The sequence below is a fragment of the Dermacentor silvarum genome, chromosome 10 (genome assembly GCF_013339745.2).
Source record: "Dermacentor silvarum isolate Dsil-2018 chromosome 10, BIME_Dsil_1.4, whole genome shotgun sequence".
In the NCBI taxonomy this organism is placed as follows: domain Eukaryota; kingdom Metazoa; phylum Arthropoda; class Arachnida; order Ixodida; family Ixodidae; genus Dermacentor; species Dermacentor silvarum.
In genome coordinates, this window is record NC_051163.1 from 81113860 (window position 1) to 81139206 (window position 25347).

The window sequence follows — 25347 nt, forward strand, 5'->3', positions numbered from 1 at the left end:
AGGAAAGACGACCTGCCGCCGAGTCGGGTACGGAGAATGCGAGAGAGCGGGGCCACGGCAGATGTGACAGAAACGGTGTGGGGAAGGGGCGAGGGAGTCAAAGTAGCGCTAAAGCGCGCCACAGCTTGCGGCTCTGAGTTTAGAAGAACCGGTACGATACCGAAAGCTCGACAACGGCACGCACGGAACGCGAGTAACGAGGGGAAAAGAAAAATAGAGAAGGCAATTCTGTGGCGCCACACGGCGGGCGAGAGCTGCACGACAAAAGAAAGACGCCTCCCCGACTGCATCGGTGGGTAGCTCCGCCCACGGGAACCGCCCATCGGGGGACGCAGTCGCAGCTCTATAAAAGCTCAGAGCGTTCGCTGCTTGGGGCATATCTTTCCGAGCTTGCTCAGAGAACACACTCTTCGGTGCCGCTCTGTGCCTGCGAGGTTTCGTTTTCGTCTTCGTCCATTTGACGTGGTCAGCTCTGGTTCACACCGCGTGCAACGTGCAACTGGATAGTTATAGCTCTCCTTCTCCTCGTTCACTGACGTCACGTGCAATTTTGGACTATGACCATGAAGGTGCAGACCGAGCAGCAGCAAGTGATCAGCCTCGCCAAGGTGGCCAAAGGGCGCGTGAGCCGCGAGGAACGCGACGTCAACCACGGCGCGATCCAAGCGCTGCTCGACAAGCTCAAAGATCTGGTGCCCAACATGCCCCGTAGCAAGAAGGTCTCGAAGCTCGAGATCATCCAGAACGTGATCGACTACATCCTCGACCTGGAGCTCGCCCTCGAAGCGCATCCCTCCAAGCGATCGTCGTCGACCTCCACGGCGTCGACTCCTGCGCGCCAGCCTCTGGGCGTACTCCCTCCCGCCAACAATGCGGTCACCAACGCTCTCTCGGAAGATGAGGTACGTCTTGCATTTGAACTTCTGTACTTTCCGTTCTCGCGTTGCCATAGTGGTTGAGCTTGTATTTCCGGTATAACGTGGCCTATACGACCAATAACATAGCCACGTGAATGTCGCGTGTGGGAGAGTACAAGCATAGTTTTCGGTAGTTTTGATGAAAATGAAAGACGGATAACGAGGATGGAGGAAGCACCCTTATCTATTGCGATATCTCCACCAAGCCTAGTAAAAGGAAACGAGGGATAGCAGAGGAGTTCTGGCTAGCGGCTACCTACGATCATCTATTTTGCCTTGCAATACTACCACTAGATCTAGTCGGAAATTACCCGTGGTAACACTCAGTTTAAGACACTCTTCGGTCAAGTACCGCAACTGTACACGTATTTTGTACAGGAATAACTGATCAGTTCTGTTATAAAGCCTACGGGGTCTCGTTGGGCTGTGTTGACGATTGGCCTTATAAACGTTTAATGGTGGGTAGGTTTCAAGTACAAAGCGTTCCGTCGCTAGTGAAGGCGATGTCGTGTTTCCACTGCTAGGAAATGAATGGGGCATGATGGTGTACGGTGATCGCCGCTAGCAAGCACACACTGAAGTTTAATTTAGTAGCTCCTCAAGTTTATTAATCATTTTTATTCTGTTCTGTCACTTTGGTGAGCACCGGATCAGTTTTGTAATGCGCGCACTTTCTGTTCTTTCCATCACAGGAGACCCACGCGGAAAAGGTCATTCGCCACTTCGCAGCGCTCGCGCCCACCGTCTCGAGCATGGACCTTTGAGACGCCAGAGCGAGCGTCTCTCAATACATGACATCGCTCGGGGCCTGGTTCAGCGGTCCGGAATGAACGACCGACTGGTCCTGGGCCGCGTCTGACGACCGGCAAATTCAGTGCCATCCACGTGCCGTCAAGACACTGAACGTCATCAAGTGCAAGCATCGGATGAACTCTTGAGGAATATGTGGTCCAGGAACGACCGGAAAAGTGCGGGAGCCTGCAAGACTTGGAAACAACCTCCATAAGCCCTGGCTCGGCGTCTCTCCACAGAGTTGCCTTTAGCTCTCAGGTGCGTCAAGTTTAGATTATTTTCGTTTAGAAACAAATGTATAATTTTCCAGCGAGGCATATTATAAGTGCCCTGTTCTACACCAACAACTGTCCTGATGTCCATTCTTTTTATCTTTTCTGCAGCTTTTACTGTGATCACTCGAAGCTGGCTGTCTAACAAATCCACAAGGACTCCTGGCAAGCGCACGGAAACGGCCTCCCCTTCAGTCGGCATGGATCATCTCTGGCATCGAGTGTATCGGCGCCAGATTTTCGTCTCGTCTGAGCCGGCTATGCATCGCTATCCTTGCTCATCCAGCGGATATCATTGAAGGTGAGAACTGTTCATGGTTCACAGCTTTTGTTGGGTGGCGTACTGGGTCAATCAGGGAGAAAAACCTTTGAGCATAAGGTTGGCGTTTCGGCAAGTAAGCTGTATCGTTTTATAATTTTCCTGCTCTACTCTCGTCAGAAGATTCGAGATCCCTGGCGAGCTATTTAGAAAATGTCTCGTACAGCGCCGCACGAGGGTAGTACAATGCTTTACCTGAGGCCACTGATAATGTACGTTCTAAAACAGAAAGAAAGTAGGAGCACTTAAAAGCTTACAGCAGTGCTTCTTATGCTTAGAATTTTTGCACAGGGTTGCAGTATAAGAAATCGGTGCGTCGGTAGCAAAACGCGTATTTGACCATTCTATACTGTTTGCCGTGAGCTGTACTGTGAAATATTTGAGTAACAATTTTTCATGATGTTTTGTTTTCTTGTGCTTATTTCAGGAATGTCAGCAGGCACCTTTCAATGACCAACCATGGGACTTCTCGGAGCAGAAATCGCCAGAAGTGAGTTACGACCACAGTCAACAAAATTACTCGGAAAAGATCCCGGAATTGTGGACAGCTGCTGGACATGACAAGAGCGCGGCAGCAAGAACAGCAATAATATTGTACTACAGATGGCAAATCCTGCTCGAATAAAACAATTGAAAATCTGTAAACATGGCTGAAGGTTTTACTGCAGGGCAAAGTTTCCTGCCAGTAACGTTAATGGCGTTATACCTTTACCTTCCCAAGCATCTGCTATATAGTGGTGTGCTTGCAGGGCCTCTCCCAAGGGTACTGACGGCATGCTCAGCATACAATTAGCAAATTAAATGAAGCCACTGGAGAAGGAAGCCACATTTGTTCTACATTTAGGGAAATCCTGCATCGGAGAAAACGAAAGGCGATTTCGCCTGTAAGCTTAGGCGGATAGAAAGTGAATATAAACCGCAAGCTTGACGTCTTGTGGGGGTTTCACCCCAGGTTTCTGGAAGATGAAAATATTGCGGAGAGTGAAGCTCCCCGGGTAGTCTTATATACGGTGCTTGCTATCAGTAATACAACGCACAGCAAAGACCGTTCGTCATGCTCACAATGTCGATTTTAACGCAGAAGAAAATCGGCTGCGTAATCGATGACCATGTTGATTGCGCCTATATAGGCAAGTATTATTCGTGCAGAATAATACTTGCCTATATAGATGGATCGTGTGGCAGGATGCAAGTACCACCGCCAGGACACTGATATTGTCGTGTACTCGGATAATGTTTGGCTGGCAGGGCGAGGTTAATACAAGTTCTTGGTTACCTTGTGAACTATTGCTGCCTAGTCACGCGCTTGTTGAAGGCCAATAAAACGTTTCCTCTAATGACCGGGTATTTTCACCATGTGGTGTGTGAAGATGCAGCCTCTCTCGGTGGAAGTTGCCAGCATGTTCCCTCTTAATTTCCCTCTGTCGTTTCTATATATGTGTTTTCTAATGAAATATAGCAATAACAATATTTTGCAAAACGATGTGGAACTACATCAGGCACAATATTTTTGTCGCACAGTTCACTGACTATACACATCATGTTATTTTGCAAAAAGCATACTGTAAGTCCGTCAGTCAGTCAGCCTCTTACGAACAGTTTAAGAAGTACATTGACGCCTTTGTAGACCCAAAAGTTTTCAAATCGCGTTAGGCGGTTTTCTTAAATGACTCGTATAGAGAAGTGATCGTGACGAGGGCCGTGTTTTCTTACATGCCTGTTTTATTGTTGAGCTTTTATTTTTATATTCTGTATACACAAAAATTTTTAAAAACAAGAGGCGTAAGCTACCTCGTGACTGGAAGCCAATTTAAAGTTCATACTTTCGCCGCTTTGTGAAGAACTTCGCTTCTATTATAGCACCACTAACGAAGCTGCTCACCGGCGATAGCTCTCTGTCTGGTTGGTCGACGGCATGTGAAGAGGCTTTCGCAAAATTACGTCTTCTCTTGACGTCAGCGCCCATTTTACGTCACTTCGACCCTACCGCTCCAACCGAGGTACACACGGATGCTACTGGGATAGGACTTGGCGCTGTACTTGCCCAACGAAAGCCGGGCTTCTCTGAGTACGTAGTTGCATATGCTAGTCGTGCCCTCACGAAGGCAGAGTGCAAGTACCCGGTTGCCGAAAAGGAATGTTTGCCATTGTTTGGGCGTTGCAGAAATTTCGCCCTTACTTGTACGGCCATTCGTTTGATGTTGTCACGATCACCATTCGCTCTGCTGGTTGGCTTCATTGAAGGATCCGTCGGGTCGACTTGGACACTGGGCGCTACGTTTACAAGAATTTGATATACGCATTCTTTACCGCTCCGGACGCAAGCATGCCGACGCCGACGCACTTTCCCGCTCGCCGGTGTCTTCTGACGTTGCGCCTGTTTCCCTTTCCGCAACTTCCTTCGCCAGCATCAATATCACTGGCGTACCTTCCGAACAGCGCAAGGATACCTGGATCGCCTCGCTGATGGACGTTCTAGCTGCGCTTTCAACAACACCTGCCCCACGGCTCCCTCGTGCCCTTCGTCGCCAGGTCGCTCATTATACGCTCCGGGACGCAATGTTGTACCGCCGCAACTATCAGCCAGATGGTCGAAAATGGCTTCTTGTCATACCTCGCCATTTACGCTCCGAGCTGTGCACGCATTTCCACGCCGACCCACAAAACGCGCACGCTCGCGTCTTGAAAACCTATGATAGACTTCGCCAGCGCTTCTACTGGCGCGGAATGTACACATACATCCGCAAGCACATTCGCTCCTGCATTGAGTGTCAACGCCGGAAGATAACTTGTCACACGCCTGGCCCATTGCAACCTTTGCCCTGCCCCTCGCCCGTTTGACAGAATCGGCATAGACCTGTACGGGCCCCTTCCTTCCACCCCTGCTGGCAATCGGTGGATTATTGTGGCCATCGACCATCTCACTCGTTATGCCGAAACCGCCGCTCTTTCAACAGCTTCAGCTCGTGATGTTGCCTTGTTCATCTTGCGCAGCTTCGTTCTTCGCCACAGCGCGCCACGCGAGCTCCTGAGCGACCGAGGGCGTGTGTTTCTTTCGCAAGTCGTCCAAGAGCTTCTGAGTGCGTGCAATACTATTCGTCGCACCAGTACAAGCTATCATCCACATACTAATGCTTGACGGAGCGCTTTAACCGAACACTTGGTGATATGCTCTCCATGTACATAGCCTCCAACCATTCTAATTGGGACTTGTGCTTCCTTTTGTGACATATGCCTACAATACAGCCACACAAGCCACCACTGGATTTTCCCCTTTCTTCCTCCTATATGGACGTGAGCGCTCTTCCACACTGGCTACCATACTTCCGTACCGCCCGGATGCGTCCGAATACCGCCCAGCCTCAGAACTCGCTCATTGTGCCGAAGAGTGCCGCCAACTAGCACGCTCATTTACATCCGTAGCCCAAGGTCTTCAGAAAGAACGCTGTGACCCGGCTAAACCTGCCCCTACCTTTCCTGTTGGCTCGTTCGTGTGGCTGTCAATTCCATGCCAGACCCCCGGTCTCTCCCGCAAATTTGCAGCGAAATATCATGGTCCCTACCGGATCGTACAATGCCAGTCGCCGGTGAACTACGTCGTCAAGCCTGTGACACCTCCCACCGACAGACGCTGCCACGGTCGTGAAACAGTCCACGTGAGCCGCTTAAAGCCCTACTACGACCCTCTGTGCTTGCAGCGCCTTGAGTCGCCAGGATGGCACCTCTTCGCCACCGGGGCCAATGTAGTGGGGAAGAGGGTCAAGAACTATCGAGAGAGGACGACGAGGTCCGGCAGCCCGGAGAGCGCGAGACAGCGACCGACGCTCTTGGGCCAAGGCTGTTACGTAGCCTCTGCTTGTAAATAAACCCCTTTACACCAAGAATAGCGTACGTAGTAGAATGTCACGTGGGGTGCCAAAGATAATTATGCCGACTTTCTGTGAATAATTAAAAATATAAATCAGATGGCGTGATGCTGCATCCATGGGTGATCGCGTGGTTTTTCCTTTGATTAACCAGACTTCAAATTTGTGTGTTTATTTTTATTGTTCTGGGCATCGGGCATTTGTAGCATATTTTGAGTCGGGCAGCTACCATGAATCTTATTAAAAGGTTGACGAGGTAAGACTTGCTGTTGGTGTGTGAGGATTTGGAGTTGAGGCAGAGGAAACAATGGAAAGGTCGCCTCTCGGAAAGGGAATTAAAGATAGTGGCATTCATGATGAGAGCATTGATATTGCTTGGGAAGTAGTACAGGAAACGCGGAAGTGCGAGCGAGGAAGTCAAGAACACGAGCGAGAACACGAGCTTCTGAGCCAATGCTCGGTTGAGACGGTGTTCTAGTATAATCTGTTCACTTATAGGACGATCATCTAGTTTTCTGAATGCGTTGATCACAGATTGTGTTTGTGCTTGAAATTGAGGACAGCGGAAAAATAAGTGGTCAGTGTTCTCCTCGCATCCGCAGACTGTCAGCCATTCCAATTAGTGCTGAGTAAGCTTTCGTAAAGGCAACTCCCAACCACAACCAACCCAGAAAAGACGCCTCGCGTCGGTGCAGTCCCGCCGGAGGTCCTAGTTACAGCGAAGGGTTAAGTCTGTGCATGTGCAGTATTCTACTCAGCTAACGAAAGTGTGCGGGCTAGAATTCGAAGCTCTCTGGAGCGAGGAATCGGTCCTTGAGAGAGGAATGGGGATGTCCGAGCTGCTTTATCTGCGTAATCATTTCCAATGATACCGCAATAGCCGGGTATCCGTTGAAATGAGATATCGTGGCCTTTTCCCTTCAGTTCCACGATTTCTCATGTCAGCTGATCGGTAGTCCCATGTCCGAGAAACAATTGTACACATTGTAAGGCCGGCCTTGAATCGCAGAAGACTGCCCATTTTCCAGGACTCTCTATATTTATCACATGAAGCGCACCGCAGAGAGCCGCGAGCTATGCACCTGTAGAACTAGTGATATGGGAAGTCTTTAATCGTTCAGTTATTCCCGTTGTTGATATAACTACAGCGCCAACTGAACTGGTTGGTGCAGTTGAGCCATCAGTATAGCTGTGTGTGAAGTCGCTGTATTTCTGATATCAGATGAGTAAGCAAAGTTTGTGAGGTTCACTTGAGTACGGCTCACACACCATGGAGGAATCAAAGGTCTCGCCGCAGATGCGTACCCTGACGTAAGAGAGGCACGGTGCGCGAAGACAGTTGCACTGAATGTCGTGTGGGGCCTTTCTACAGAGAGGCTTGCGAGGTGGTGGGCAGGTGTCCGGGCGAAGTGTAGTATGTGCACACGCATTCTTTCAATGGCAATATGCGCTCTAATAGACCAAGGCATATCTTGAGGGCTTGGGCTTGGATGCTTTGGTTTATAGTCAGGTTGGTTCGGCAGGTGTTGGAGATGTCCGGTAGGCTGTACCACATAACTCCAATAAGAGGACCCTGTACAGTTGAAGCATAGAGTGTACTGACACTCCCCAGGTCTTTCCTGCTAGGAACCTAAACATATTGCAAACTCCCGTCAGACGTTTTCCACATATTTCACATGAGGGGTCTAGGAGAGATTTCTGTCAATAACCACCCCCAAAATCTTTGACTTCTGCTGTACGAGATCAGCTGTCCGTCTATGGATATCACATATGGAGACATTGGTTTCCTGGTAAATGCCACCACTACGCACTTTTCACATGATATGTGAAGTCCGTGTTCTCGAAGGTAGGATGATGTTAAAGTGCCTGCCTTCTGAAGTCACACGCGAAGCTGAAGTCGTGTCACACCCTATGTCCAAATACAAATCTCGCCGGCTTAGATATGGCGGTACATGGAAGGATGTCGACGAGTCCAATGAGCGTTAGATCGAATAGCGTTGGGCTCAGTACTCCACCCTGAGGTACCCCACGGTTACTGTAATGCTGAGAGGTTAGGCCACCCTCAGTAAGTTTGAAGAATGATCTCTTTTGTGGGTAGCTGCTAATCCAGAGATAAATCTTGCCGCAAGACCTACTGTCTCTAATGTGCTGAAGATCGGTTTGTGTGTTACGTTATCATACGCTCCTTTAACATCCAGAAACAGGGCAGCAGATAATCGCTTGCAGGACTTCTGGTGCTATACGTACGTCACCAAGTCGATAACCTCATCTATGGAAGAACGACTATGCCTGAAACGGGCCACTGCGTCTGGATATGCGTGGTGAAGTTCGAGGTACGATTCTAATTGTGCTAGAACCATCCTTTCCATTAGTTTTCCGATGCAGCTGGCAGGCGTAATCGGTCGGTATGATGCAATGTCTACAGGCGACTTGCCTGTAGCAGTGGAATTAGGTGACTGGTCTTACATTTCTGGGGAACCGTACCTGTCGGCCAGGAGCTGTTGAACAGGAGCAGGAGCACTTTCCGAGCCTCTTGGCCAAGATTGCATAGGGCACAGTAGGTTATACCATCGGGGCCTGGCGATGATGAGCGTTTGCCAGCAGGCAAGTTCAGCTTCAAGTTCGTTCATAGTGAAAGGACTGCCCATGCGCGCGTCGTGGGAAATCGCTGAGTGGTCGAGCGTTGATGTTCCGGTGGATCTTATTTCGCCAGCAATCCTCCTGCAGAAATTGTCAGCGACGTCAATCTCTCTAGATTGTTGGTGAAGGGCCAAAGGCTTGAAAGGGCGGCGCTGCTGAGGGGTTCCACGGAGATCACGAACAGTTCCCCATATGTGAGACAGAGGTTTTCGGGGATTTAAGGACTCGCAGAACGACATCCATCTTTGCGATGCGAGTTTGTTCATGCGACGTTGAATTTTCTTTTGAGTTCTTCTGGCCAACCTCAAGACATGTACAGACTTTGTACGTCTGTATCTTCGCTCGCACGGCGACGAATTGCACGAAGTTTCTCCAGCTCAATGTCGTATTCGGTGCGTGTACACGTTCTCTAAAGCGAACGCGTGGCAGTCTCTATGGCGCCCTTTATAGTGTCCGCTAGGCTACAGGAAAATCCCTTCACGACAGCCGTCTTCCACAATTGATTTGAACATCAGCCAGTCGACACATTGGTTGACGCCGGATAACTGGAGTCCGTCAGCCCTTCAATCCTAAGATAAGCGGGGAGGTGGTCCCTTCCCCGCATTTTAATATCCGAAAACCACCTAACCTTTCTGGTGAAGGAGCATGGAACAAAGGTGAGGTTCAGGCAGCTACTGTAGACAATTACACACAGAAAGGTAGGGCATCCATCGTTTAGCAAACACAGTTCTTGTTTGCGTTAGTGCCTGTGAGATTAGCAGCATGTTCATAAATGAACTAAGGTGTTGGTTGCAAACGACGCCTTAGTTGCAACAGAGGCCGTTGAAGGCCGTAGTAAGAGCGACGAGGTGCTGTGCCAGCAGAGCACTGTAGAGACAGCTAGGCCAGCTGTGACTGAATCGGCACAGTCACCGTGTGTGTACGTCGCAGGTAATGTTAACAAGGTCGTTAACGAAGTAAGAAATGCTGCTGACCCGGCAGACACAAGCACCCATGTCGAGTCAGGGCTGAATGCCGAAGCGCCGTGCAAGCCGGACGATGCAGTTGAGGGTTATTTGCAGGAGGGCGAGCTGCATAACTCAGAGAGAGATAACTGCATGGTTCAGGAATCGGTGAAGCTGTCCGCCAGTCTGGGTAGCCAATAGAGGGGTGATTTGGATAATCAACCAGACTGTCCGAGTGAGACAGCTATTGAGACTGAAGTGCTGTGTGCCGATACACAGCGTGACCTGGACAATGTAGTAGCGCGCAGTTCGCTTAAGTGCGGGTTGCGTAGCTCGAGTAGAGCCTGCTGGATTGTTCCAGAGTCGGTCGAGCTGTCCGCCATTCAAGGCAAAGAGAGGAATGATTTAATGGAGAATCACTGAGACTGTGCGGGCGAGACAGTGATCCGGGCTGACGAGGTGTGTAACGGCCAGCACTAGGCGCGACAACATGGCCCGAAAGGGAGTTTAAGGAAAAATTGCCGTGAAAAGAATTGCTGTAAAGATAGGAATGCGGCGGAGAGTGCGACGCCGCCTAAGAAAGTAACAAGCGTCAATCACCATCAGCGGGGCGCAAAGAAAAGAAAGCTGCGATCATCGTTGACACTTGCGATTCAAGCGCGTCCGAACCACCGGCTAAAAATAGTGAAAGAAGCATGCTCTCCGCGAACACCGAAGAAGGGTACGGGGCAATTGTGGTCCCAGTCGTTCCGTCGTTCTTTTCGGCGCGCAGCATGCATTGCTAAGGAACGCTAGGTGTCAGAACCAGAGGAGCTTGTAGTGAACACGCGACGTGGTCACACGAAGTCATGACGAAAGCGTGTCGCCAGGCCACAAATTGGCATGGGACTGTAACGTCTCGAAAGAGCTGATGGGCTGTCAGGTCTTTTGTTGTACCTGGTTAGCTAGAATAGCTTGCAGGGCGCGACCACCTCGTTTACGGCTCAAATAACGAGCCCGTCATAAACAGTCGGAACGGTAGACAAAAAGACCGGTTCCGTGCAAACAAACGATTTGTTTGTTTGTTTTTTGACCATTTGAGCATTTTCGCGAATCAGCTTCTTTCAATCAATAAGTTATGATGTTTCTTCTGATTTTGGTGTGATAGGTTCCGATGTTTGAAAAATGCGCTTTGTTTCGCGAAGTAATCACTAATGAGCAGTTAGGCTTTATTTTTTTCGAGAGCGACTTTTTCGAAGCGTCGAGGTCATTTTGTTAAAGCCTACAGTAAAGCGCGTATGTATTAGCCTTTGTTAAAAGTGTAAGTTTTCTTTTTAATCTTTAGCGCGCTAGGTTCCGTAAGTGCATAGTTTGCATTGAGAAGCGTGGTTACGATCCCACTTTGCACGTGCCCTGTGCAGACCGAAGGAAACAGAATTTTTGTGACGGGGTCGCTCGTGTGTGTTGAGGACGGCAGTTATCTGAGTTTTCTATTAAGCGCGCGTGGAATTAGTTAATAGGAGACGCGGTTTCTTTTAAAGGTTCTCGTGAGTGCGTAAGTTACGCAAGTTAATTGTGTTCATTTAAGGTGTGTCCTCTATGGACAAAATAAAGAAACGTGAGTAAGCCTTATAAAACTTCTGCGCGAGACGCAAGAAGGCATTGAGAATAGTGCCGCAAAATTCGAGCGACTTTCATTATGCATCCGTAATTTGACGAGGATGTTCAGTGGCATCATTGCGTGCGATAAGTCGCCCATTGTGATAGATTATGAACCGGCTGTTCCTGAAGTGAGGCTGCATAGCATGTTTCGAAGAATTGGCTATTTTAGCCTTTGCTTAAGTTCTACGTGTTGCCTTCCCTCATTTTAATAACGAGGTATGGCATTGTATTATGGACTGCAAGTCATCCTCGTAGCTTGAAAACTTTGCTAGCGTATGGTTATAATGGTTGTTTCTATTGATTTTTCAGTTTCCTCACGATTTTTTTGCAACGGCAATGTCACTCTGGCCTTGTCGGTATTCGGGGAGACGTGGAAATCTTTTTGGAAATGTGGTTGGAACTGCTGTATCAAAGTTAGCAAAAGAGAAAAAAAATACAAGGCTGATATTGATATAGTCATAGCCTGGTGAGTCGGGGGTGAAGAGCCTGCACTTGCACGTGGTGCAGCGCTATGTTGTTTTGTTTTTTTGACGTATGTTTTCCGGAGCCCGCGATCCAGAAATTTGCCACACCAGGATCGTCGCCGGTGTACTAGAGCCTTCATCAGCGTTCCTCATGGCCACCGAATTGAGTCACCTGCTATCCCGATCTTCCGGGGCGAGGAGGAGCTGTTAGATATGGACCATTAACTGACATCCGTGAAGTTCTCCAAGCTCAACCACTCGCCGTCACCTGTCAATCCTGGTGCGCAGGGGCGCGTCGACCGTGATATCGGTCTCGTCAAACCGGTTGATATCCGCACCTAGTGCGCCGCACGTCGAGCTTTCATCTCCCCCCTGCTTGACTCTTCCGAATGGGCAACGGGAGGCTGGCACGGTTGCAGGTAGTTGACCCTGGTCTCGAGCAAAGCTGTTTTGCAGCTCTGGAAGGTCCTTCGGCAACCATCCTGGATCTACAGCCAGACGAGGAGAAAATGATGGGCGAAGGCTGCCATCGGACAATAGAGCCCTTCGAGCGTCGCCATTGGCTGAGTATGATGCCACTTGCCCGGACCCCTACGATTAGAGGAAAATGACGACACCTGAGCTGACTCGACGATTGGCTGAAAATGACGTGACCCCGAAAGACCCAAGGGGTTAAAAGCCAGAGACAGATCGAGAAGAGAGACGGTCTTCTTGCCTCGGGCTGCAGCGTCCGATTTGCTGCCGGCCGTCGATGACTTTAATGTTGTTCATTACCTTGTGCTAATACCTGTAAATAATGTAAATGAACCTCAATTTCCCTAAGTCCACCTCAACGTCCCCCAACTTCCGCACTCAAGTTCAAGATCAAATATCATGCTACCAAAGCAATAGCATTGAGCATTTTAAGCCAATACAAGGAGAATGTGAGAAAGGCATTCTTTGTTCCTTGGTAAATGTCAGTAGAGGATCAGGAATTTTCCTTATCAAACAACATGGAGGGAAGCCTTTTCGGCTCACCTTAATCTAACTCTCGGAGACATAGAACGTGCCCATAGGATTGGCCAACGCCGGACTGGTTTCAATCGTCCTATTATCATTAAGTTTCTCAACTTGAAATGCAAAACAGATGCACTGCGCAACGCTTTCAAACTAAAGAATCTTGTATCACCCAAAGTATGGCTGGAAGAAGACTTCTCTCCTAAGATCCAGCTGGCACGTAAAAGCTTCGAGACTTTGCCAAGGAAAACCGCAAGGAAAACGAGCGTTTTACGCTCCGTTTTAACCTTCTCACATGCAGGATCGCACCTATCGGTACGACTCGTTGTCTAAGTCTGTCGTTCTAGTGAGTAAACAAAAGTAAGCCTTGCGTGAATGACCAGCCACACTGGTTCACTACAAACCAACTGCGCATAAAGTTACATTGCTCCTGGCAAACTTCCGAAGCCTACTTAAGAAAGTTGAGTTGACATCTTAAAAACTCTGATACTTGCATGTGATGCCGATATCATCATCGGTACAGAAACGTGGCTCACCGAGCATATTGCTGATAATGAACTATCGTTGCCGAAGTCATTTGTTGTCTTTCGCAAAGACCGAAAAGTGTCACGGGGAGGTGGCGTAATCATTGCTGTCAAAAAGGAATTTCAGCCGTCTCTTATTGCTATGAACTCGCCGCTTGAAATGATTTGGATTGTTACGCGTCACTGTCATGTGCACTGTGTTATTGGTTCGTGATATCGACCTCCTGATAGCCAGCCCGATTTTGTCGATCTTTTAAACGATGCTATCGAACAGGTCACAAATAAGTTCCCAAATGCCATGCTTGTTTTGGCCGGTGATTTTAATTATCCTTCAATAGACTGGTTGACACCTTCTGTTCTCGGTATCAATAATCGCCAAGAATACCTTCACTTTCTGCATACTGTACACCTTCATAACCTTTCCCAATTGGTAAAAAACCCTACACGAGGCGAAAATATTCTAGATCTGATATTTACTAACCATCCTGAATACGGAAGCGCTCGTGTTCTCGAGGAAATAAGTGATCATAGGGCCGTTCACTGCACTCTGGAGCTACCACGCCCAAAGAAAACAAAAAGAAATGAAAACAATACTTGACTGTGCTCGGGCAGATATCGACAAAATGAACCGCATGTTCACGGCTTTTGTGGCCGAATTCCTACTCAATTTCGCTAGCCGATCAGTGAACCAGAACTGGTCTTTGTATAGAGACAACCTTAAAAAAATTGAAGATTGCTGCGTGCCTTAACTAACTCTCCCGTCCAAAGTAGACGATCCTTGGTTCACACGTGATGTGAAGAGAACCATTAACAAGAAAAAACGGGCGTTTAGAAAAGCTTCGACATCAAATACCAATCTAGACTGGGAAAACTACAAAAGGCTGTCAAAATTTACGGTGACCTCAATTAATGAAGCTAAAAAAATACTTTAACTGTACTCTTCCCAACCTGATGATTACCGACCCTGCAAAATTTTGGCCAGTAGTAAACCCAAAAGAAAAGCAATCCAGGGTACAACTAAAATGTGAAAATGGTGACCTGCTGTCGACAGAAGAATCTGCCGAAAATTTCAATCAGCATTTTGCTTCATTTTTCTCAGAAGAGCTGCCGCTACAAACTACGATGCTTCAAGTGCAAGCAATTTCGCACGAGTTTGCAACTATCTCGATAACAGAAACAGGCGTCGCACGTGCAATAGAGAGGCTACCATGCAAAACGTGCCCTGGACCGGATGGTATCAGTGCAAAACTTTTGAAGCTAACATCAGATAACTCATCTTACATTTTATCACTAATATTCCAGCAGTCGCTGGACACTGGGTGTCTTCCTGATGAGTGGAAGATTGCGCATGTCATTCCTTGCTTTAAATCTGGAGACAAGCACTTAGCTAACAATTACCGTCCTATTTCTCTTACGTCTATTTGCTGCAAACTTCTTGAACATTTACAGTCACATAATGTATCACATTGAATCTAATAAATTACTTTTTGAAAACCAACACGGCTTTCAGAAAAACAGATCCTGTAACACCCAGTTGTTTGAGCTAGTAACCGATTTACACAACTCCATCAATAGTTCATTTTTCATCGATGCAATTTTTATTGACTTCTCTAAAGCATTCGATCACGTCCCTCACCAACGTCTACTCACAAAACTACATAGCCTACAGCTAGATGACAAAACCTTTATGTGGATTAAGGGTTTTCTTAGTAACAGACTTCAGAGTGTTAAAATCCATGAGTATGTATCTAACCACACGCATGTCAAGTCGGGAGTCCCACAAGGATCAGTTTTGGGACCGTTATTATTTTTAATCTGACACAAATGATATAGCGACCAACATGCAGTGTTCCATACGTCTTTTTGCAGACGACTGCGTAATATATAAAGAAATAAAAAACCAGAATGACACATTGACCCTGCAATCTGACTTAACGACTCTTTCAGAATGGCAGATGAAAATTAACAGTGAGAAAACTAAACACGTTAAATTTGGTCCCAGTCTCAATTTATTGACTAACGAATACCTAATTAACAATTCTGCAGTAGAATCAATTTCATCGATTAAATACTTAGGAGTCCTGTTCAATTACAATCTAAAATGGAATGATCATGTAGAATTAATCACTAGCAAAGCATTTAGATAGCTTGGCGTTCTAAAACGTCGCCTACGCCTTGCTAATTCAGGCACTAAACTTCAGGCATTTAATTCGCTAATTAAACCATCATTAGAGTACGCGTCCAACATATGGCATCCCCATCAAGCTTACCTTACCGACATGCTGGAATCCATTCAAAGTAAATCCGCTAGATTCATCTCGTCCTCGTATTCTAGTTAACACAGTGTGTCATCCATAAAAAGAACACTTGGCATTTTACCGCTCGTGATACGGAGAAAGTATTCGAGATTATCCTTTTTTCATAGTTTTTATCACAGTGACAGTGCCTTTTCACGTAAATTCATTCATCCAGCAGCCCACATCTCCGCGCGTATTGACCACGACCTCAAGGTCTACCCACCATTTTCTCGGACTAAGAAACATTTACACTCACCTCTAGTTTTATCAATGACTGGAACGCCCTTCCGCAATCCATCGCCAACATTAAGGAATCATCATCTTTTCAATCGGCTTTACTAACCTACCTTAATGAGAAAACCTGGCATACCAGCTGATCATTTCTACACAACGATATTATCCTGCTTGCACGCCTTACTACCTTTCAACTCTGTCCTACATTTGCTGTATTATTCTAAAAGTGTTGTAGCTCTCTTGTATTATTGCATTATATAACAATTACTTCATGCCACTACTAGATGCACTGTATATCCTTAATGTTGTGATCATTTGTGTTCTTAATTTGCCTTTTTGTTGTTCATGTTTATAACCAGGTTTGAAGTTTCTTGTTGTTATCCCCCCCTATGCAATGCCCGATTCTGGGCCCTTAGGGTACCTAAATGAAATGAAATGAAAAAAACATAGACTGCACAATGCACAACCTAAGACCCAATTTGCCAGTGCACACCCATCTTTTGGCAACATTTATGATGTGGCTGCAGGCTCTGTGTAAGTCTGCCCAGTCACAAATATACCTCTTTTAAGGGGGTGACAAGATTCCGTAGCCAAAGTTTTTCTTTTGCGTTATCGTTCTTTTACGACTTCATCAGAAAAAAACAACTGTGGTTTCTGGTAGTTGGTTTATTTCGCAAGTATAGGCACAGCTGCATGAAAAAGCACAGAAGGGATATGTAAAACAGGATGGTGCCCTTCCCGATTTATGATTCGCTTCTCTGTTTGGCTTCTTTGTGCACTGCCCTGTTTGTGCTTATGCTTCAGTCGCCTTTAATGCAAGAATTCATCACATCCGATTTTTTGGCACGTCTAAAGCCATGCCACACTTAGGTTATAATGCATTTTTAACTGGTCACAACAAATGGCGATCTAATTATGCCGACAGCATTTGAGAAGTCCGGCGTTAATACCGTAATACGGAGAGAAAATTTACCAAATAAGGCAAGAAATGTGATGCGCGAGATTTTAATGCTAGTGCTCCATGCAATTTTACACTCATTTTGCCGCACACAAGCAAAATTTTAAAATTTAATTATAGCGAAGCTTTCTATGTCACACTGATTCGTCCGTTGGCGCCGTAAACGCACTGCAGGAAAGCCAACTTACACAGTGCATCTGCGCGCACAATAGAACAGTGGCTGCGCATCTGCGCACACAACAGAATGGCGCACGACATACGTATAGTAGAACACTAGAGTTTACATTAGCAGTAGTACCGCTAAAAACAATGGAAACTTCAACGCCACGCTACCAGATGAGCTGTATATATCTGCATTGCATTACACGCGTCACTCAATGCATTCCCGGCCGTCACCATGGGTAGGCCCTGGATGCAGCGCATGGCAGAAGAGGCTGCCGTACGCGAACGTAAGCGTAAGCGCGATTGTGCCCGTAAGGCCAATCCCGTGTATCGGCCACGGTAGAGCCTCAGACCGTCTACCAAAGCAACCACAAGGCAATTGTGTGAAAGTGTAGAGTCGTCCGTGAAAGTGTAAGTGTGTGCGTGCAATCAACGGCTACATGATCTAAAATAAAGGCTATGCAACTTAACGAAATATGTCTTCATTCAACTTCAAGGTTCAAAAAATACAATCCTAAACAAGTAATCAAATCACATATGCATCGCATCGGGTCATTCCACATTTCTTGGGTTCATTGCGTGGTCGTTGGCTTTGGACTTTGACATTGATTCAGTTTGCTTGAGAGAAAGCTAGGCATTTAACCATCTGTCTTTAAGAAAGGGGTTTTGATTTTTGTGCGTGGAAGGTATAACGATAAAGAGGAGAATGGGTCAACAATTCAAAGAATTGTATTACTGATCACAGCAGAATACGAAAAATAGGTTACGGATAATAGTAAACTCGGATAGTTAATACTGGTTCATATTTACCAACAATGCAATAAGGCAGGACTGAGAAAGACCACATCAGGACCATGACACTATCAACTGACCAGTTCATTTGTATTGCTTTCCACTTTTGTAGCTGACAAGCTCCTTCATGGTACACGTTTGTTGGCAAACAAAAAGAAGCAATTCACAAGATAATATGAGAAAAATACAATTAAACAAGTGTAGTGGGGAATATGCATGTAGGCACCGTGGGCACTGCCATCGCTTCGGCTTGAGACCCGAGCTCGAGCTGCGGATGCCAACAGCTAGGACTGTGCCTAAAAAGCAACTTGCGATCCCTCGGACGAGTTTCAATAAATCCCCCTTTCATTTGGTGGAAGTGCTGGGTAACCTCGAAAACTGGAACTCCGAAGCCGGACGCTACCCACTGCTACGACTATGCCTGACGACACCGCCCAGGAAGATACACCTAAGCCTCCAGCGGTCATCGTTTCTGGTGTGTTGCGCCAGCGTGATCCTGCCGTCTTTAGCAGCACCGATGATCATGACGTGGAGGGTTTGTTGTCATCGTACGAGCTGGTAAGCCGGCACAATAAGTGGGACGACGCCACCAAGTTGCACAACGTGTTGTTTTACCTTACCGGCGTCGCAAACCTCCGTTTCCGAAACCACGAACACGATTTAACCACATGGACTGCATTCAAGACCAGTTTTGCCAGAAGTGTTCGGGCGCCCCGCTGTGCGCAAGCTTCGCGCTGAACAACGCCTACGTGGGCGCGCACAACATCACGGTGAAATGTTCACCAGCTATATCGAAGATGTCATTGAGCTGTGTAGGCGGGTGAATTCGTCAATGGCAGAACAGGACAAGATAAAACACATTATGAAAGGCATTGATGAGGACGCCTTTCAAATGTTGTTAGCGAAGGATCCGCGTACCGTGGCTGACGTCATCAACTTGTGCCAAAGTTTTGACGAGCTACCGAAACAACGCATCTTAGTTCGACGCCCACCACCGACGGAAGATTAGCTAGCAGCATTGGTTATTGGCGACAACCAAACAGCTTTGCTGACGCAGATAAAAGAATTTGTGCGGGAGGAGGTTGCGCGACAGCTCTCCATTTTGCCGACCACGGAGAAGCCTTCTCACTCTTTGGCTCCAGCGATCCGGCAGATGATTCAAGAGCAAGTGACCGAAGCTCTTCCATCTTCGTCTCAAGTGGCTCCCATGGCCGCACCTCTGACGTATGCTGAGGCGGCTGAACGGGCTCCTCGCATACCGGTGTTCTCTCCTCTGCCTTCAGCGCCTCGCCCGCCGCTGTTCTCTCCTACGCCTTTGCCTCGGCAGACGGCGGCTCACTTCTTCGGTGCACAACAGCAGGATACAAATCCTTGGCGCACTGCAGATAACCGCCCCATATGTTACGCCTGCGGCACCTCGGGACATGTAGCGCGCTTCTGCCGCCGGCGTTTCCCGGCCTTCATGGGCACCACACGAGCCCCCAACTACGGATTCCGACCATTTCGTATGCCACAACAGCCGCCACCGGAAGTTTACGTTGCTGATGACGTACCAGCTCTGGAGTACCAGCCCTTTGGTGCTCGTCGCTCGCCTTACCCTCGCCGCCGCTCCACCTCACCTATGCGTCGTCGGCCCAGCACCAGTACTGAGGCGGAAAACTGATTTCCGCAGTTCCTGAGGCACGAACTGCGTCGTCGTCGGAAAATCGAAGTCCTCGCTTCTCCCCCGCTAACGTTATTGAAGTGTCAGTTGATGGCATCAAATCTTTTGCGCTCGTCGATACAGGTGCCGCCATATCCGTGATTAGCGAAAAGCTTTGTCGTTTATTACGTAAAGTGACCATGACGCCTTCGGTAATATCGCTTCGAACAGCCACCGCTCAACAAATTCAGCCCGTCGCTATGTGCACTGCCAGGGTGCTTATTCGAGACATTTTGTACTCGATTGAATTCTTTGTGCTAACCTCTTGCTCCCACGATGTGATTCTCGGCTGGGATTTTCTGTCGCGCCATCATGCCGTCATTGACTGTGCACGTGCTGAGGTTCAGTTCTCCGTTCGGTGCGATTTGCCATCTCACGACTTGCAAGTTCGTAATGTTAGCAGGATATGCGTAGCTTCAGATACTGACCTTCCCCCAGACAGTGCTGTATTTGTCCCTCTTTCATGCACATCGCTTGCCGACTCGACGGTCTTGTTCACACGCGCTGCCGTCTTCAGTCACCGCCACCCTATATCGTTGCCTTTTGCCCTCCTCCTGGTTCACCATGGTGCGGCAGAAATATTGCTTGCTAACCCAAATTCGCACACATTGGCTTTGCGCTGTGGCGAGACTATTGGCACCATCCAGACTGTGGGTGCTGACTTTATTGTTTCTTTCCCTGCTGCCGACGACCTGGCTACAACTAACGTAACAGCACTGACGCCCCATGTGCTCTGACCGGGTCTCACCAGATGTTTTTTGTCGCTCTATCGCCGATGGCCTCGACCCGACACAACGTGAGCGCCTACTTGCCCTTTTAACTGACTTTCACGCCTCTTTTGACTTGAACCAAGCGTCATAAGGCAGCACAAGTACCGTTTCTCACCACATTGATACGGGGCGGCACGCACCATTACGCCAGCGACCATACCGCGTGTCATCCACCGAGCGTCGTGTCATTACTGAGCAAGTTGCGGACATGCTTGAACGTGGTGTTATCAGACCTTCATGTAGTCCTTTGGCGTCCCCCGTGGCACTAGTTACGAAAAAAGATGGCTTGATTCGTTTCTGTGTGGATTATCGTCGCCTTAGAAGATTACACGAAAAGATGTCTACCCTCTACCGCGTATAGATGACGCCCTGGATAGTCTACATGGTGCCGAATTCTTTTCTTCTTTGGACTTGCGATCGGGTTATTGGCAAGTGCCGATGGATGAGTCCGACCGCTCGAAGACAGCTTTCATTACGCCTGACGGCCTGTATGAATTTACGGTGATGCCATTCGGCCTATGCACCCGCGACATTCGAAAGAATGATGGACAATCTTTTGCGAGACCTTAAACGGAAGATGTGTTTGTGTTACTTAGACGACGTGGTAGTTCTCCCTGATTTCACCACTCACCTCACTCGTCTACGCGAAGTTCTGACTTGCCTTGCCACCGCCGGCCTTCAACTTAACTTGAAAAAGTGCCGCTTTGCAGCCCGCCAGCTGACTATACTTGGTCACGTCGTTTCCAAAGATGGCGTCCGTCCAGACCCTGACAAGCTTCGTGCTTTCGACTACATGTCAAAGAGCTCAGAAGTTTTGTCGGTCTCTGCTCTTATTTGGTCGTTTTGTGCGCAATTTTGCCTGCATCGTCGCACCTCTGACGAAGTTCGTGGCTGGGCCTTGTGACTTTCGTGATTGGGCTCCGGCATGTGAACAAGCCTTCATCACTCTGCGTCGTCTACTTACCTCACCGCCCATTCTCCGTCACTACGACCCCAGTGCTCCGACCGAAGTTCAAACGGACGCCAGCGGCGTTGGTCTTGGAGCCGTCCTTGCACAACGCAAGCCTAGCTTCCCGGAATATGTGGTTGCCTACGCTAGTCGCGCCCTCACAAAGGCAGAAACCAATTATTCTGTCACAGAAAAAGAATGTTTGACTATAGTTTGGGCTTTAAGCAAATTTCGCCCTACTTTTATGGCCATTCCTTTGACGTTGTGACAGACCACCACGCTCTCTGCTGGCTTGCGTCACTGAAAGACCCGTCGGAGCGTCTCGGACGTTGGGCTCTTCGACTCCAGGAATTTGACATTCGCGTCATCTATCGCTCGGGGCGTCAACATTCTGACGCGGATGCCCTCTCCCAGTCACCCATGCGATACGACGACACGCCACCCGCACCAGGGACAGTCCGGTTGCTGCGCTTAGTGTTTCTGACATGCCTTCTGAACAGAGAACGGATCCGTGGATTCCGTCTCTCAATGACATTCTAACTACTTCCTCAACGGATACATGCCCTCGAGCCCTTCGTCGCCAAGCCACCCATTTTGTGCTGCGGAACGCCATCTTATACCACCAGAACTATCAGCCAGACGGTCGCAAATGGCTGCTCGTCATCCCTCGCCATTTGCGTTCCGATATATGCACGTATTTCCACTTTGACCCACAACAAGCACATGCTGGCATCCTGAAAACGTACGAGCGGTTCCGCCAGCGGTACTACTGGCGAGGCATGTATTCTTATGTGCGCAAATACATTCGGTCATGTGCAGCCTGTCAGCGACGCAAGACAATTCCTCATACGACAGGCCCACTGTAACCTTTACCGTGTCCTGCACGTCCTTTTGACCGAGTCGGGATCGCCATTTAAGGGCCCCTTGGATGCACTGCTAACGGAAACCGTTAGATAATTGTCGCAGTAGACCATCTAACAAGATACGCCGAAACTGCTGCACTTGCTCCGGCTGCTGCTCGCGATGTCGCAGCGTTCCTCTTACGGCATTTCATCTTACGGCATAGCGCACCGCGAGAGCTGCTGAGCGACCGAGGCGGCGTCTTCTTGTCTGACGTTATTAATGAGCTACTGGCAGCGTGCCGCACTATTCACCGCACCACTACGGCGTATCACCCACAGACTAACGGTCTAATGGAATGGTTCAACCACACTCTTGGTGACATGCTCACCATGTACATTGCCTCGGATCATTCCAATTGGGGCGACGTCCTCCCTTTTGTGACTTACGCGTACAATACCGCCACTCAGGCTACCACAGGCTTCTCACCATTTTTTCTTCTTTATGGACGTGAACCATCCTCTACCCTTGACACCGTACTTCCGTATCACCCGACGCCTCTGAATTCACCCCGCTTTCAGAAGTTGCTCGACATGCTGAAGAGTGCCGTCAACTGGCTCGCTCATTCACGTCGGGTACCCAAGGCATCCAAAAAGATCGCCGCGACCACGATCAGCCAACACAGTCCTTCGCCGTGGATTCTCACGTCTGGCTTCGGCTGCCATTCGAATCTCCAGGCCTTAGCCCAAAGCTTGCTCCAAAATATCAAGGTCCGTACCGGATGGTCGAATGTATATCGCCTGTCAACTATGTGGTCGAACCGGTGACACTATCTTCGGACAAGCGCCGCCGTGGCCGCGAGACGGTTCACATCAGCCGCCTGAAGCCGTACCACGACCCCCTCGTCGTGTTATCACCTTAGGTCGCCAGGATGGCTCACCTTTGCAGCGGGGGCAATTGTAGTGGGGAATATGCATGAAGGCGCCGTGGGCTCTGCCATCGCTTAGGCGCGAGACCCTAGCTCGAGTTGTGGATGCCAACAGCTAGGACTGTGCCTAAAAACAACTTGCGATCCCTCGGACGAGTTTCAATAAATCCCCCTTTCACAAGCAGGAAACCACTTCTCCACGCAGCTGACTTCATTTCAGCACAACCATTTTTATATCAATTAGGGCGACGTATAGCTTTATGTTTCAACTTGATTCTTCTTTATGAAGTATGCTCCCATATTTTCACCTGTCAGTAGTTGACGATGCTAGAACAGGACCTGCGTTTACTTGATCCGTGGCTGGCATTTACAGGCCCAGCAATGTTCTACGAACTGCGAGCACACTGTTGCCTTGATTTTCCCATACGCATGTTGTATTTGGGCGTTTGAACAAGGCGCGCGGGCGCCATCACTCGAGCAAAGAGGAGGAAGAACGAACGGGGATCGCGCTGTGAATCCAACCGGTCAGTGCTGCAACCGCTGCTGTAAATATAATGTGTAAATAGTTTCTGGTTTAATTGACTCGTCCTTCCTTTAACAATATTGTACTGTTGTTTGCTAAGGCACTTGTCGAAATGCCTCCCAGACTGCCTGATGTAGATACACCTGCAGGAGAAAGGGATCTCAAAGATGGCGGAGAGTGTGCGTGTAACAATCATGGGGAAAATCCTCGTTGTGGAATCACTTTGTGAAGTGTCTTCAATCTGAATGTCCCTCTCAACATCTGCAAAGTGCGACCCAAGTCATTTCGTGCTGAGAACATCAAATCCTTTCTGTAGCTTGCATGACCTTTAAAAAACAGGGCAAGCCATGAACACCTGCACCACTGTCTTCTTTCTACGTGTTGTAGCATAGTGTTGGACTGAGTACTCACATGTCACACTTTCAACTTTTCTACTTCAACTTCGACTTTACCAGCATCTGCGAACTTTAACCTGTAAATAAGAAGACTTGCGTGAGCTCTTTGACCACAGACTATAAACTTTATGATTGAAAAGAAGAAACGCCTAGTAAAAAGTGAAATTTTGAAAGTGAAAAAGTGAAAAAAGTGAAAGTTTACTAAGCTAGTAAAAAGTGAAATTTCCAAGCTATGAATAGCAGCAACCATGACAAGATCTCATGCCCACCTCATAGAATTCAGTGCCGTGGAGCACTAAGAGTCCAGATATCCTGAGTAGCTAATAAGTACAAGTTTGGAGATGCTGTTGAACAGTTTAAAGTGGTATGTGCCAGTACTCATCCCAACACTATTGTTTCCATGCGTAAAAAGAAGGCAATGGCGTTGTACATTCATGACCTCTCTAATTAGTTTAACACAGTCTGGGCAAGGTAAGTAAGGGATTTGGTGTTCTTAAAAAGAAACAAGATGTCCTTCTTAGCAAGCACGAAAACATTGTCTAACGAGGCAGGCCACCATGTTTGTTATATGAACATGCGACTTGTCAGATTTCTTTCTCCTGAAGGGAGACCGCCAGGGGGCGCGAAGTAGTACCAACACGCTCACTCCACGCTCTGCATATTCGTGATTTTTTTCAGTGATTTTTTGCTTGAAAACGCCTGAAAGCGCTACTATCAGCTTCAAGAAGTTCCGAGGAACACCTGGATGCCACCCAAGGGCATCTACGACTGCTTGGAGGGACAGGAGGATTCCATAAAGCTCGCCACCACGAGGAACGCTAACCCAACGCCAACTCGGTGAGCCGTCGGCAGCTGCACTGACGCCGGGATTCCCGCGTCGCAGCTGCGCCTAGCCATGGCTCTCGACGCTGAAACTAATAAAGAATTCCGCCAGCTTCAGCAGGATGAGACAGCAGACGACCAAATGGACGAAACTCAAGACCACTCTGACTCGGTGAGTCGAGACGCTAACATATCCTACTGGCAGGCAGTGGCAGGCAGTGAAATCCGTCAAAAAACGTAAACAAGAGGCTTCGGAGTGGAGGCGCGGCAACGCAGAGCCCCGAAACCAATTTCAAACGAGCACGTTAACCTATAAGAAATTGCCTAAACTGCCGCCATTGCCTAAGGATGACTACAAAATCGTCATTCGCCCAAACCAAGGCCTCCCACTAAGAAATGTTCTCACTCCCACACTTGCGCAAGCAATCATAGAGGCATGCCAAGCTGCCTTCAAGGAAAAAAGAATTATGGGGTTTTACGTGCCAAAACCACTATCTCATTATGAGGCACGCCGTAGTGGGGGACTCCGGAAACTTAGACCACCTGGGGTTCTTTAACGTGCACCTAAATCTAAGTACACGGGTGTTTTCGCATTTCGCC

The 25347-nt window shown here is 48.2% G+C and overlaps 2 protein-coding genes across 2 annotated transcripts in view; both read left to right on the forward strand.

Annotated features, from left to right (window-relative positions):
* LOC119431664 (uncharacterized) overlaps positions 1 to 25347 on the forward strand; it is a 512426-nt gene that overhangs the window by 133129 nt on the left and 353950 nt on the right. The window lies entirely within an intron of this gene.
* Positions 226 to 2968, forward strand: LOC119466181 (protein extra-macrochaetae). The gene is made up of 4 exons (XM_049657688.1): positions 226 to 902; positions 1610 to 1967; positions 2093 to 2282; positions 2728 to 2968. The coding sequence occupies exons 1-2, from the start codon at positions 558 to 560 to the stop codon at positions 1679 to 1681; spliced, it is 417 nt and encodes a 138-aa protein (XP_049513645.1). The 5' UTR covers positions 226 to 557; the 3' UTR covers positions 1682 to 1967; positions 2093 to 2282; positions 2728 to 2968.